This window comes from Cannabis sativa, chromosome 9 (genome assembly GCF_029168945.1).
Source record: "Cannabis sativa cultivar Pink pepper isolate KNU-18-1 chromosome 9, ASM2916894v1, whole genome shotgun sequence".
In the NCBI taxonomy this organism is placed as follows: Eukaryota; Viridiplantae; Streptophyta; class Magnoliopsida; order Rosales; family Cannabaceae; genus Cannabis; species Cannabis sativa.
This window is the reverse complement of record NC_083609.1, coordinates 54203758-54219831: the sequence shown is the minus strand read 5'-3', so window position 1 is coordinate 54219831 and position 16074 is coordinate 54203758. Positions and strand designations below refer to the sequence as shown.

The 16074-nt window shown below is 35.2% G+C and overlaps 2 protein-coding genes across 2 annotated transcripts; both read right to left on the bottom strand.

Moving 5' to 3' along the window:
* Positions 1 to 532: 532 nt before the first annotated feature.
* On the bottom strand, positions 533 to 2447 carry LOC115721908 (tyrosine decarboxylase-like). The gene has a single exon (XM_030651011.2). It carries the CDS (start codon positions 2264 to 2266, stop codon positions 650 to 652), a length of 1617 nt encoding a protein of 538 aa, XP_030506871.2. The 5' UTR covers positions 2267 to 2447; the 3' UTR covers positions 533 to 649.
* Positions 2448 to 9225: 6778 nt separating this feature from the next.
* On the bottom strand, positions 9226 to 11465 carry LOC115723206 (tyrosine decarboxylase-like). Its single transcript, XM_030652639.2, has one exon. The coding sequence runs from the start codon at positions 10850 to 10852 to the stop codon at positions 9302 to 9304; it is 1551 nt and encodes a 516-aa protein (XP_030508499.2). The 5' UTR covers positions 10853 to 11465; the 3' UTR covers positions 9226 to 9301.
* Positions 11466 to 16074: the final 4609 nt, after the last annotated feature.

Below are 16074 nucleotides of genomic sequence, written 5' to 3'. Positions count from 1 at the left end.
CATATTTATCAAACTTTAGAAAAGAAATTCATATTCTACATAATTTCCTCAAAAATAAATGTTAAGGACAATCTAACTAACTATACACAATATGACAAAAAGTCCTAACAGAAAGTGTTAATATTTACAATGTGTCACATTATTGCCTAATTAAGATCCCCTTTTGAAAATTGGTATTTCATACTATGTTAATACATCAATTAATTTAATTTATATTAAATATATTAACTAATTTTTGTTAACTTTATTAAGGTTTAAGTTTTTCATAAATAAAAAATTAATTGACGTGTCAAACTTTAATTGATTAAACATATGGGACACCAATTTTTAATAAAAAAATTTGATTCATTATTGACCGGTCGAAATTACGGTCCTTTATAAAAAAAATTACGGTGTTAGACAATGTCCTTAATTAACATATTTATATTTTTAAATATTCATATATAGAGAATTAATAAAATACGGTAGATTAATTGAATAAATTCTATATTTAGTGTCATTTATAAACAAAATAAAATGTACGGTAGATTAATTAAGTAGGTAAAATAATATATCTTTATAACAAAAATTGCATTAGACAATAAGAGGACCATCATTGTTGACCGGTCGAAATTAATAAAGAATGAAATACATATATTGTTGGGCTTGGCTATTGGGAATGGGTAGTGGGAATTGAGTTGAGTATGGCGTGTGCATGTTGCTTGACTACGTTCCAAGCCTCAATGACATGAGATTCTTGGGTGAGAGTGGCTCCAACAGCGAAACGAAGCAAATAGATACCACCAACAACCGAATGGGTCATGTAAATCCCACCTGACCCATTAATCGACTCCATCAATTTTTGGTTCACTTCATTCACTAATCCCATCTTTGTCTTAGTTCTTGGGCTACTAATATCATTACTGTTAGTTATCTCACCCAATACTCCATTACTACTTTTATTCATTACTGCTGAAGGCGATATTCTGAAACACACGTTGGCGAAATTCCTCGGAACCACAACCTCAAATCTGTTGTCAGCTTCCACAAAACCTTGGAACACCTTGGCCATCTTCACATGGCTTCGTAGGAACCCACGTAGTTTCTCGACTCCATAGCTACGGAGCACGAGCCACAATTTGAGAGAACGAAATCGTCTGCTTAGAGCGAGTTGCCAGTCTTTATAGTCAACTACTTGCTTTGATTCGGTGGCCTTGTTCTTCAAATATTCAGGATCAGTAGACAATGATTTTGTCAATGCTGCGGGGTCTTTCACCCAAAGGCAGCAACAATCCAAGGTGGTGAAGAACCATTTGTGAGCGTTAAAGCTAAAGGAGTCAGCTCCTTCCACTCCGTCGATGAAGTGTCTAAATTCTGGGCAAATGCAAATGCTCCCAGCGTAGGCTGCATCCACATGAACCCACATTCCGTAATCCTTTGCCACGTCACATAGTGGTCCGAGTGGGTCAACAGCAGTTGTGGACGTTGTCCCGACAGTTGCGAGTAAAAATATGGGAACGAGTCCAGCCTCAACATCAGCAGTTATGGTGTTTCTCAAAGCCTTGGGACACATGGAAAACGAAGACGACAAAGTTGTGGGGATAACTCGAAAATTGTTGGGATTGATCCCTGCTATCTGGGCAGCTTTCTTGAAAGCACAATGAGTTTGGTCGGAACAATAAACGACGAGCTTTCCAATATTGTCGTTTCCAATAATTCTGAGAGTTCGATCTCGTGCAGCAACGAGAGTACACAAGATGGCCTCGCATGTGGTTCCTTGTAGGACACCGCCTCCATTTCCAGAGAAAAGAAATGACTTAGGCAGTCTGAGCATTTGACCAAGCCAATCCATCACTATGCTCTCCAGCTCGGTTGCAGCTGGGGACGACATCCAGTTGAATCCAACGACATTGAAGCCAGTGGCTAACATTTCTCCAAGGAAGCCTGCAATGCTACCGCTAGAAGGAAAGTATGCAAAGTAGTTGGGGCTCTGCCAATGGGTTATTCCGGGAACGATGTGGTCCTGGACGTCACCTAGAATGGTCTCAATGGATTCCGGATAGAAAGGGGCTGAAGTGGGGAGCCGCTTTTTGAGGTAGCCCGGTTCGACTTGGCTAAGAACTGGGTACTTCTCGATGTTTTTGTAGTAATCGGCAATGAAATCAATGACCATGTGGCCTTGGCGCCGGAACTCCTCAGGGTCCAGCGGGTTATCATTGCTTGAGCCACCAGCTATGTTTAAAAGAGCATTGTTTTGGGGAAACTCAAAGTCGCCGAAGCTACCCATATTGGAATGAGTAATGGATATGTATAATTACTTGTTTGAATAAGAACTATATATATAACTAGAGATACAGTTGATGAGTTTTCTTTCTTTTTAAAACTTTGGTTGAAGTGAGAGAGAGAGTCAGAGAGAGAGAGCAATATTGGAATGAGTAATAGTGGTTGTGGTCTGGTGGTTTGGATGCAAGAAATGAATTGTGATGTGAGTATATTTATACTTGGAGGATAGGCATATGGGCATGGGATGGGATCATCGTATGGGTATGGGAGGAAGTTTCGTTAAGTACTTTTCGATGGAGAGAGAGAGTTAATTAGAGTAGAGTTGGTGAGGTAGTAGTGGAGATTTGACCAAGACGTACTGGGTGACTGTTGAAACTTCTCTACCACTGAAGAAAATACTTGCTTATTAAAGTGTTAATTTGTGAAAAGAAATGTGCAAAAGCTGACTTGGACTGTTACTTTTAATATTGACCCCTCCCTCCATCTCCATGTATATATTAATAAGTGGTTTGGTTTGGAGCCATATAATAATGCTAAAAAAATAACCAATCATATACGCATATGTTGCACATGTGAACTGAAATTATTCTTTTTCTTTTAATAAATTAAGAAGAGGGAGATCAGAAATATACGATTTTGTCCTGTGATGTATTTTCACGGAATGTATTCCGTGGTACATTAGATGGGTCTCATGGTACATTAAATGAGTGTTAGAGTACGTTTCTACTTTTTAACCCTAATTACCCCTAGATCAATCTCAGCCGTCAGATCAAATAACTCCCTCATCTGACAACTGTTGTACATCACGGATTACAATCCGTGAAAGTACAATAACAGGACAAAATCATATCCCTTAATATATAATACGTCTTATGTTCAATTAATTAGTAGCTATTTCTATTAAAACATGTGCTGTAAGTGAGTAATCATCTATATAAATATTATGCTAATTAAGGGAAAGAGTATGTGTTAAACATACGTTTTGGTTTGGTTGAAAGAAATTATGAATTCTATATTTTTATTCATTTTATTTATTTGGCTACATAATTAATTTTAAAGCATTCATAAAATGTTATTTTGTTTCTTAATTTTAGCCTAAAATGCAGAATTTCAATGTTAACTATAAGTTAACGTGAATCATTATAAAGTTTCACATGAATTAGTCAATAGGGGAGTGACCACACGGCGCCGTGCGCTGCACGCGCGCGTGGGTCGGGCTTGGGGAAAAGGCGCAGTTGCTCCTGGTGTCTTTTTCCGCACGAACCGGAGGTGCCATGTGGCACCTATGTAGGTCGGGAGAGGATTTTGAGCTCATTTGGGCATTTGTCTTTTGCTGCTATTGGATCTCAAAAATACCAATTTTTATAATTTTGGGCCACATTTTTAACAACTTTTAATTATTTTTCTTTTATAAATGATATTCTTCTTAATAAAACTCAAAAAAAATTTAAATTCAAACAAAATATTTCCAACATAAAACATATCACATTAATTTTAATAAAACTATTTATTTAAAATCTAATTAATTTGTAATTCTTTGAATAAAAATAAGGGAATTTACAAAATTTAGATTAACTTTTACAAAAATACTGTTATATGGAAATTTTTTCAAAAATATTGTGTTTTTATAAAACAACAGTAGAACACAAAACAGAACAACTAAAATCAACAGTGGAACAACTAAAAAATAACTATAGAACAACAGTGAAAACTTAACACAGTACACAGTATAAAACTTACACAGTAAATTATTTAAGGTAAAAAAAACCAATCTTATAAAGTGAAAATAAAATATATTTCTATGATAATTTTTAATCTAAAACCTAATTAAAATAAAACAAATACACCAATATAAAACTCAATATATAACAACACATAATTTCATGAGTTATAAGAAATTTTTCTAACTAATGTTCTACAAAACATAAAGGCATGTACTAGGTACCTGATATTTTGTACTCTTTTTTTACTAAACATCATGCATATAAACTATAAATGTACACTCCGCGATATAACGTACTTCACTACAACTGCACAAATATATAGAAAATAGGAAGGATTGAAAAGACAAAAATAACCACAGTTTGACAACATGGACCCACCCTCTGCAGTACTATTATACTATTAAATACCACCAACTGTCATTTGATTAAACTTTTTTGTATTTTTTTAATTTTTAAAATAAAAAAGAAAATTGACAAATGGTGAAAAAACTTACAATATAGCCGGTTATCAAATAAATAAAAAAATTCACAAAAAATATTAAAAAATAATAAAATACATAGGACTCACTATACAGTACAACGGAATACAATCTGTGATTTTACAAGGTTGCCTATATATATATAAATATTAAATGAGGTTTTTGTGTACTCTTTTCTCTATGAAAAAATAAAGTTGTTGGAACCATTGATCTCTAAATAAAATAAAAGATTACAAACTCACATGAAAAATGTAACAAAATAATATGGAAGGTAATATCCTCTCCAAACCAATGAAACACCCTTATTATAAGAGCACCTCTAATAAGATAATTATTTTTATTGTTGTTACCCAATCATATTTTCTACTTTAATTAATATTTGTGATTTTAATAATATTTTATAATCTGATTGTAATATCCCGGAAAATAAATAATATTTAAATAGGCATATTTTATTAAATATGTAATTATGTAGGTAATGAAGTAAGATTATGATCTTACTTAGGGTAATTATTGAGAATTTACTCAATGAAATAAATAGCGTAATTTATTAATTACGGAGATTATTTTGGGATATGTGAGTACCGAGGATATCAATTTTTCAATAAAATATTTTTTATTGGGCCCGACGATTTTGGTTAGAAATGTCACGACATTTATGGAAGAATTATTTTGAGAATATTCTAGACTAGGTTAGAAATTTAGAATGTCGGTTTAATGGAATTAGAAAAATTACAAAAATACCCTAGGTTATTTTAAAGTTTATAATTTTTTTCATTAGGGGTAAATTAGTCTTTTGCTTTTGTTTTACTTTTAGGGCTGCCTACCATTTTTTTTAAAGAAAGAAAAAAAAAGAAAAGAAAAAAATGAAATAAAAAACCCTATTTAAGGTAATAGCTTCCAAGGCAAGAAACAACACTTCATTCTTCTTCTCCCCTTCGTGCAAACCAACCAGCCAGCAAGAGAGGCTCTCCTCACCATTTTCTTTTGTCTTTGGAGCATATTATTCAACCTAAGCTCAACCTAGAAGTGATTGAGGTAAGTTTACACCTTATGGGTTGTGATTTTTTAATGGATTTTGGTTGGTTTAAGGTTAGAGTTTTGTGTTTCTGTGGCTGTAGGGATTAGGTTGAGTTTGAGTTATGTTTAGGTTATGTTTTTGTGTATGTTGAGAATGGTTTTGAGAGGTTTCTTTGGCTGCTTGGATTGAAGTGTGTTGGTTGAAGCTAAAAGTTGATTTTCTTCACTTGAACATGTGATTTTGAGTTAGAGATTGAATTTTTGTGTTTTGAAGCTTGGGTTATGTTATATTTATGTTATTATACTGTTTTGGAAGGTTTGAGCAGGTTTGGTGGAGGTTTGATTGGTTTTTGGGGTGAAAAACCAGAAATCACCATGGCTGCCAGGAAAAAAAGGCAGGCCATTTTTCTGGGTGTCTAAAAAACGGCCGACCGTTTTTCCCAGGAAAGGGGGATTTTGGGTTTTTCTCCCCAAGTCCGATCTGATTCGGGGTGTCTTTCGCAGTGGAATTCAGGGTGTTTTAGAGATGGTTAAGCTAGTTTGATCTGGGGGAAAGTAGGGTGTGTTCGATTGTGAAAATTTGAGTTGATTATAAGAAATTTGATTAAGGTATTTATTGAGTTTTGGTTGTCGTGACATAGGATCGGAATCGCCTAGCTTGTTTTCCACTCAAGTCGGCCCGTACGCTTGAATTCAGAACTAAGGTAAGAAAAGTGGTAAGCACCGTATGTGGTTAAATATTAATGGCTGAAAGGTTATGGCCTTGATTATTATCAAGACTTTGATTAAATATTTGTTGAGCCTAGGTTATGGCCTAGGGTTGGAAACGGTTAATACCATTACGAGTAATTACTCTTGAAACTGCGGTTAGGTTTCTTACTTATCGTTTGCTTCATCGGGCAACGATAGTGACATATACAGCTCGTGGTTAACGAGTGGTAAAGAGGTACTTTATAAAGTACCAAGATTGTGTAATGTGTAATGTGTAATGTGTAAAGGGGTACTTTATAAAGTACCAAGATTGTGTAATGTGTAATGTGTAATGTGTAAAAGGGTACTTTATGATATTATGTAATGTGTAAACATGATGACATGAGATTAAATTGATAATCATTTTTTCAGTTATTATTTGTTCACTTTTCTTGCTGGGTCTCTGTGACTCACAGGTGCTTTATGGTACAGGTAAGGGGAAAGCAAAGGTTGAGCAGCCATGAGTTCGAGGTCGTAGCAGCAATGTACATATCAGCCGCAGTGTATCGGCCCAGTAGTCAGGATGCTCTATTTTGAAAGTATTTGGGAGTACAAAGTTTATGTTGTAAAAAACACTATTAAACCAGTTTGTGAATATTTTGAAAACTGGGGGACCCCATGGTTAATACCACTTATCTTTTATCATATAGTCTATATGTCAAATTTTCAATTATCAAAATTTAATTAACCACACTTTTGGTATAATTATATAATATCTATATAAGAATTTTACTAAATTGCACACACGTGGTGTCCCTGTTGGACAGGGCGTTACAACATGGTATCAGAGCGCCAAGGTTTTTAGATCCTGAAGACTGGCTTGACATGTACATTGGCTGCAAGGACTTGATAGACTCATGGTTCTGTAAGCTTTTTGTTAAAAGATAGTTTGTTAATTTTCTAATTGCTTGATTATCTGAATTGTGTTGATATCGGAATGGTGTGGGCATGACTATAATATATGGAAATACTTATTAGTATTGTTATTACCTTGAATGTGACCGCAGGTGTATAGATTATGCACCCGAGGCGGACTGGTAGGGGTACCCGCGAACTAGCTGGGCTCGGGGCTCCTAGTGAGGGCGAGAACCCTACACCCCCACCAAACTGGTAAGAGTTATATGCTGCAATGCAAGAGACTATTCGGCAGCAGGGTGAGCAAATCAGAGAATTGAGAGAGCAGCGAGCTCAGCCTGCTCTAAACCCTAACCCTGATCCTCCGGCACCTCTGGTAGTGCCACCGGATGCAGGGAATCATTTGGAACCTTTGTATGAGCGGTTCCGGAAGCAAAACCCGCCAGTGTTTGGGGGTGGTGCTGATCCACTCAAGGCGAAGCAATGGATGAGTATGATGACATCCATTTTTGATTTTATGCGGGTTGAAGATAATGACCGGGTTAGGTGTGCTACTTATATGCTGCGAGATGATGCCCATATTTGGCGGGAGATTGTATCTCAGGGTCATGATCTGAATAACATGACCTGGGAAGCCTTCCGGGCCTTGTTTTATGAGAAATATTATAATGAGTCTATTCGGGCAGCAAAGGCAGAAGAGTTTATACGATTGACTCAGGGCAGTATGACTGTGACAGAGTATGCCAGTAAGTTTGATGGACTGGCAAAATTTGCTTCAGATGAGGTGGCTACTGAAGCTGCTAGGAAAGCAAAATTCATTCGAGGGTTGGATGAACATATTTCTCGGGATGTGATTGTTGCTTCTAAACAACCGGGGGTCGCTCGAACTTATGCTCAGATAGTTGAACTGGCCCTAGTTTCTGAGGGTGCAGAAGCTCAGATACGAAAGAAAAATATTGCCAGAAGAGATTCATGGAAGCAAACATCAGGTGTTGGTTCTGGTAGGGGTACTGATCCCGGTGACCGCAAGAAAAGACCTAGTGAATTATCAGCTACAGGCCCAAACAAAAGGTTCCAGGGTAACCAAGGTTTCCGTCCTGGTGGGAACGAAAATTGGCAGACTTTTCCTGAATGTCCGAGGTGTAAAAGGCGCCACCAGGGCGAGTGTCAGGCCAGGACCTGTTTCCACTGTGGTGTGGTGGGTCACATGAAGAGGAATTGTCCACAGCTGCTACGACTAGAGCAAAAGAAGGATGTTACAACTGCTCCTGCTCGAGTGTTTGCCCTGACTCAAGCTGAGGCTGATGCTGGTCCTTCCACTGTGACAGGTCAGCTTTCTATTGCTGGTACTTTAATGACTGTTCTAATTGATTCTGGTGCGACGCATTCTTATATTTCAAGTAGAATAATTGAGAAATTGAATAGACCTACTGATGTGCTTTCTAGAAGTTTTGGGACTTTGCTGCCTACTGGGGAGTTGGTTATCTCCAGCAGGTGGGTGAGATCCCTTCCAGTATTTGTGGAAGGAAGGGAGTTATCAACAGGTGGCGTCCCTGTTGGGCAGGGCGTTACACTGATTCATGAATTGATCAAATAAGAATTAATTTAATAAAATAATAAAAATGTAATGATATTTTTGATTAAAATATTATTAAATTAAAAAACATATCAATTTTCTATTATAAAGTTATATTTTTGTGGTTGTAGTTTATTTTTTCAAATTAATTTGTTTTAGCTAATTAAAAAAAGTATTTAAAGAGCATACTTAGAGATGTTCTAACCAAACAAACTAAAGTCATCCAGTTTAAAATCATCAAAGGCTAAAAAATACCCTTAAAGAACAAAAATAGTGCTTTGCTAAGGAAATTTCTTATTTTTATTATATAGAGAAATTACAAACCATATTTTTTTTGTTATATGATGGTGTGCTTTATAGTTATACTAGATAATCTGTCTAATATTTTTGGAAAATTCTTATTAATTTATGGTACCCAAAATAAAATTTAAAGATTTAATTGTACACATTTATTTTATTGTACAAGTGTTCAACATACTATTTGGAATTTTATTTTATTCAGAATTTCCAATCAATTATAACTATACTATACCACCTCATATATTATTCATTGTGATTATATAATGACGTCCTCATATATTATTCATAAAAAATAGGAAACAACAACCCCTAAGATAGGAGAAACATAATGACTATTATTGATTGTGATTATTCATGTTGTTGAGAATGACGTCTGCATGTTGCTTTATCACATTCCAAGCCTCAACGATATGTTTATCTTCAGTGAGACTGGCACCAACAGCAAAACGCAACAAAAAGATGCCTCCAACAATTGAATGGGTCATGTAGATCCGACCCGAATTGTTAACAGAGTCCATGAGCTTGCTGTTGATTTCATTTATGGATACCATAGGCCTTATCATACCATTCATTCTCTCAGTATTCAATGGGATATTGGATTTAATTCTGAAACACACAGTGGCAAAGTTTATTGGAACCACTATCTCAAACCTTTCGTCACCCATTACAAACTCTTGAAAGAGCTTGGCCATCTTGACATGGCTACGAAGAAAGCCACGTAGTTTCTCGACTCCGTAGCTTCGGAGTACGAGCCATAGTTTGAGAGAACGGAATCGTCTGCTTAGAGCGAGTTGCCAATCTTTATAGTCCACTACTTGTTTTGATTCAGTGGCCTTGTTCTTCAGATACTCGGGATCTGTAGACAGTGATTGTGTCAATGCTGCGGGGTCTTTCACCCAAAGGCAACAACAATCTAAGGTTGTGAAGAACCATTTGTGGGCATTTAAGCTGAAGGAGTTAGCTCCTTCGACTCCATTGATGAAGTGTCGGAATTCTGGACAAATACAAATGCTTCCAGCATAGGCTGCATCGACGTGGACCCACATTTCATACTTCTTTGCTACCTTGCATAGCGGTATGAGTGGGTCCACGGCACTAGTGGAGGTTGTTCCGATAGTTGCTAGTAGAAAAATGGGGACGAGTTTGGCCTCAACATCATCAATTATTGTTTTTTGTAAAATCTTAGGACACATGGAAAACGAAGATGACAATGTTGTGGGGATGACTCGAAAATTGTTCGGGTGGATCCCGGCAATTTGGGAGGCTTTCTTGAAAGCGCAATGCGTTTGATCAGAGCAGTAAACGACCAACTTTCCAATATTATCGTTTCCAATGATTCTGAGAGCACGATCACGAGCAGCCACGAGTGTACACAAGATGGCCTCACAAGTGGTTCCTTGTAGAACACCTCCACCGTTTCCCGAGAACAAAAATGACTTAGGGAGTTTTAACATCTCCCCAAGCCAATCCATGACAATGCTCTCCAGCTCAGTTGCAGCTGGAGAGGACATCCAGTTGAATCCAACAACATTGAACCCAGTGGCAAGCATTTCGCCAAGAAAGCCTGCAATGCTGCCACTGGAAGGGAAGTAACCAAAGTAGTTGGGACTTTGCCAGTGAGTTATGCCCGGTACAATGTGGTTCTCGATGTCGCTTAGAATGGTCTCAATAGATTCTGGATAGAACGGTGCCGATGTTGGGAGCCGTGTTTTGAGATAACCGGGCTCGACTTGGCTCATAACGGGGTGTTTCTCGATATTTTTGTAATAATCAGCAATGAAATCGACTACCATATGGCCTTGTCGCCGAAACTCTTCGGGGTCCAATAACGGGTTATTGGTGTCCCCACCAGCCATTCGTGAAAGATTGTCGCCAAGGCTGCCCATTTGAATATGTTCTTAAAAGTCTCTCTTGTGTTGTTTTGGAGAGTTGATCAGTATGAAATATTGTATGTGTTCCCAAGAGATATTATATGTTGTGCTCTCTCTTTCTATGCAAGACTTAGTAGTTATTTATATTTATATTATGTTTTCTGTATGATTAGGTTGGGTGGGAGTTGAAAAATTGTCACACGTTTCAAAATAATGATCAGAAGCTATTACAGTTACGGCTGCATATACCACTTTTTGCCCATATTTCAGTTTTTGTCTTTGTATCCAATTGAATGGCATCTTCCAATAATTATTACAGAATAAAATCATGATACAATACAAAAAGACAAAACAAAAAACAAAACATAACAAATTGGAGCTGAAATAATATTACGTGGCCTAAATTATTAGAAATTTCAAAGGATTATTTGAGACATATACAAGTGCTCAACCATATACACTTTGATATGGATGGTAAATAACCTGTAATTAATGATCTCTATAAATTACCAATAGTGATCAAAAAAGAAACCTATATTCATTGCATACAAAGATATGTTGCACACACATTTATATATATTTTTTTTTTTTGCTAATTAGAATAATTATTCTTAAATTTTAACATGTATATAAATTATGTTATTTGAATTTTTCTGGTCGATAATTTTTTTTTTAAATTATTAAAATAGTTGGATTGAAAATTTTTTGTCCAAGTGCATTTAATTTTACTAATTCAGTAATTGTTTATAAACTAAATCATATTTTCCAGACTTTGACATCCACTAAATCGTTTATACTCTTCGAATTTTGACATGCACTAAATTATGCCTCTTGATCAATTTTCATCTATGTTAGATTTTTCTTATTAAAATTGGATAAAAATCTTATTTAAATTCAACAATTTTAATAATTCAGTGAGAATTTTTAATAACGACCTTAAAAATTTAAGGATATAATTTAATATGTGTTAAAATTAGAGAACAAAAATTCTAATTTTTTTAATGATTACTGGTGGGTGGTCTTCTTCAATTAACAATATTATCAATAAAAAGTTAATAGCATCACACTGAATATATATTAATACCTCTTTTCATTCTCTTTTTGTTATTGGTTAGTAAATGATAAATAGAAGTAATTAGAAAAGAACCAAAGACTAGAAAGAAAAATAAATGGAAGAGATAAGAAGAATAATTGATAGGCTATCTCATCCATTAATTGTACTATCAGAATTATATATAGATAGATATATGTAGATAGATAAATAGATTGCATAGATAGATAGATATATGTAAGAATAATTTATTAATTTCTTCAATATAAATGCTAACAAGAGTTTTTTTTTGACACAAGAAAAACATTACCTTGCATAGTATTTGTTGATCGAAAAATAACGATAGGAGTCAATGTTACTAGTAAATTTGTTAGTTTAATATTTTTGATACGAAAATGGCCTCTAAAGTACCAAATGTTTGAACTTTTTGTTAATTCATTATTTTTTTTTTCATGACAAAAGTAAGTAAATGTACACTTTTATTGATTATTTTGATTCCAATTACAGTTTAATAAACGCGCCATTATTGTTATCAGTTAGTATCCAATTTAATAAATTAAGATGATAGTTTAAGATAAAATCACCGCAAAAAGTGTCTAATGTTTTATATCTTTATTGATTTAGTACCTAATTTTTATTTTTCTCGCTGCAAAACCCAATATAATTTTTTCGTTGGAATACAAAAAGTTCACTTTTTATATATAAAAAAAAAAATTATGAGGAATTATCCTATGTACTGTTTTTTTAACTTTTTTTTTTTTTCAAATTTACGGTTTGACTTTCTAAAATGGTTGCAGCGCTAGTTATAATAGGATTTTTATACGATTTTTTGTTTGCAATTTAGGTTGCAGCGCTAGTTGCAATATGTGAAATTTCATCAACCAAAAAGATATACATAAAAGCCACAACCAACAAAAACAGCCAAACGTCTCCAAACCAGTACACTCGAACCCCTAATCAGCCCATTAACATGCTAAGCACTCTATAATTACAAGCATTGAAATTCCTATTTTTAATACTATACAAACAACACTTTATCACTCTTTGAATCTCCTTAACTACATGTGGCTAGAAAAATAGATTTTAGAGATGGTTTTGGGACATACATCGGTTTTAGCAAATTCGTTGCCGACGTTATTACAGGCGACGCCGTAAGAGGAAAACTAACCGACAACATAAGGGAGTCCTATTGAACTGCATATGAACAACCCTCATGAATACATTTATTCTTGTTTAATCAAATATAGTAGACTGAAGCAACAAGTGTGGCATAGGTAATGTCATATTTAGTTTTCCCTACTTTGGTTGTAATCAAAATTGGCTAAATTAGCAAATTGGAAGGGCCAACCTCTGAAACCAAGCCAGTTAAACACTTCTTGCACAACCAGATCTGAATAAGAGCACTCGAATAATAGGTGATTGTGACTTTCAGTACTCAAACCACACACAGGATAATCATTGGTAGCAGCAATAATGCAGAATGAGAGAAGATCCTTAGTGAGCCACTAACTATTGACTTTTTTCCATAAAACAATCATGTGCTTGGGTAGACTTAATCTGCACCGAACAACTCTTGAAAAATAATCCAGGTCACATCTCAGCATACTATTGTTAAGCTGTAAAGCTTTGAACTTACCAGAACTTCTAGCATTCTACACTTGTTAAACATTGAAAACTTACCTTAAGTGACACAGTTTGCTCCAATATCAGCCGGTGTCTTAAGGCAAAGTGTAAGTCCACATATTTGTACCCTTCAGATAGATCGTGTTGATCCATTTCACCCACAAAACATCATGCTTTTCTATCATGGCCCAAAGAAATTTAGCTAGAATAGCTCAATTCCATTTGGTACCATTCTTGAAACCAAAACCACCATGCACTATGTACTCGTCTTGTACTAGTGTTGGTATTATTGGATCGTGCCCTTTGAACGTCATATACTTTACCAATGCACTTCGTACTGCTACCATACTAGTACTGTTGGTAGTATATGAATCACATAACACAACATGCAATTTACATACATACACATATATATACATATCTTATGCTAGTCTTACCTCGTTTCCTGATTCAAGTGTGCTGCTCAACTTGAATTAATGGAAATTCACGCGCTGAACGAAGGCCCTATGTTACAATCACGTAAATCGGGTAAACAATTTACTAAAACCTTTACGGAGATCTATATCCAAAACTAAAAGTTTTCCTATTGATAAATAGCATGGCAATGCCCTAATTGTCGAGGAAACACGAAAAAAATGAGACTTTCGAAAAAACTATTAGTAAAAATGGTAGACCATTTCCACAGAAACGGCCTGACGTTTTCTGTTGCAGAAAACAACAAAGCCTCAAATCTAACCCAAATCAAATCCAAACCTCAAACCAAGCTACGGAATGCCTAAAAATATCATAACAAACATATCCTAAGAAACAGAACCAAAAATAACCTCAACATGCAAAATTCACTATTGTACTTAAGCCAAGTTTAAGTTCTTGAACTCAAACTTTCTTTACTCAAAAATCAACCCTCAAATTAACTTCAAACAAACATCAATAAACTTAAAATTGACCCAAAAAACAACCTCTAAATTAGGTTAAGGGTTCGGACAAAACTAAAAAAAAAGTTGCAACAGCAGCAGAGAAACCTTGCTTCTTGAACTTGGAATACCTGGATCTTTCAATTCTCCTTAAAATCCCCTACAAGGAAACATAGCAAATCTCCCAGTCGAGCCAAGTTTTAACCTGTCTATATGAATATCAATAGAGAAAGTACATTCAAATAATAAATGATCTTTAGTTTTAACTGCCGAATTGCAGAAGACACACTTAGTATTATTTATTACTTGAATTATTGAGGCCTCTCTCTAGTCTTCAATCTATCTTGAATCGCCAACCACAAAACAAAGTTGTGCTTTGGAATGTTTAACATGCACCAAACTTCTTTACTCCATGAAAGTGCTCCATGTTTAAATTCATCAGCTTATAACCAACTGCAATTGAATATTTTCTAAGGGAAGATTGCATGGGATCCATTAGATGCCTTATTCTTTCTTTCGCTTCAAAAATTTTTTCCCAAAACCGGTTGCTGCATAAAGGAGCTTTGTAATCCCACCACTCATCTTGTTTGATGTACACATTATGTATCCACTTAATCTATAGGTTATCCTTTTTATTGGCAATCGACCAAACATGTTTAAACAATGTTTCCATATTCCAATCTGAGGAGTTCATGAAACCAAGGCCCCTTACTGTTTTGGATCCACATATAGCTTGTCCTAAGCAACACTTCCTGGACTATCCATATTACTTTACCCTTTCCACAAAAAGTTTCTGCAAATTCTTTCAATTTCTGAAATGATTCTCTTGGGTAGGATTAGGATCTGACACCAATAGGTGTGTATAACAGAATTGATAAGTACAACACGACCTGCAAAAGAAAAATTTCTTGTGCTCCATGTTTTAACTCTAGAAACCATTTTCTGCACCAAACCAGTACACTTTGATGTTGATATTCTCTTGGCACATATTGGTATACAAAGGTATCTAAATGATGATGACATGACAATAGATTAAATTTTTTCTATTGAAACCAGACATATTCAGGACCCTTGTTACTTTACTTTCTTGCATTCCACTGCTATAAACAGCAATTTTAGACACATTTGGTTGTAAACTAGATGTGATGGAAAATAGCTTTAGGCCCTACAACATTAAATAGATACTCTTGAAATTCCCCTTCCAAAATAATAATACATCATCAACAAAGCTAAGATATGAGTCAATCTCAAATCACTACACCTTTCATTGAAGGTAAAATATTTTTTCTCCCCAATCTTCTTCATGATTCTACTTAGGTATTCCATTCTCAACACAAAGAGTAAAGGAGACATGGGATCCCCTGCCTCAATCCTCTCCTAGCTTCAAAGAAGCCATGTAAAGATTTATTAAACATTAGTGAATACCTTGGTGTTGTAACACAGCTCATGATGAGCTTGATGAATTTTGGTGGAAAATTATAAGCATGCAGCAGCTCATCTAAGAAACCCCATTCTATGGTGTCATAAGCTTTTTGTAAATCAAGCTTGATCATATAATTAGGCTTCACTGATTTCCTTCCATATTGCCTAATCAAATCCTGACATATCATTATGTTGTGGGAAATATATCTACCCTTAATGAAACCTCC

Bases quoted from the DNA above. Each gene is read 5' to 3' on its own strand.
- LOC115721908 (XM_030651011.2), bottom strand. From the start codon at position 2,266: ATGGGTAGCTTCGGCGACTTTGAGTTTCCCCAAAACAATGCTCTTTTA.
- LOC115723206 (XM_030652639.2), bottom strand. From the start codon at position 10,852: ATGGGCAGCCTTGGCGACAATCTTTCACGAATGGCTGGTGGGGACACC.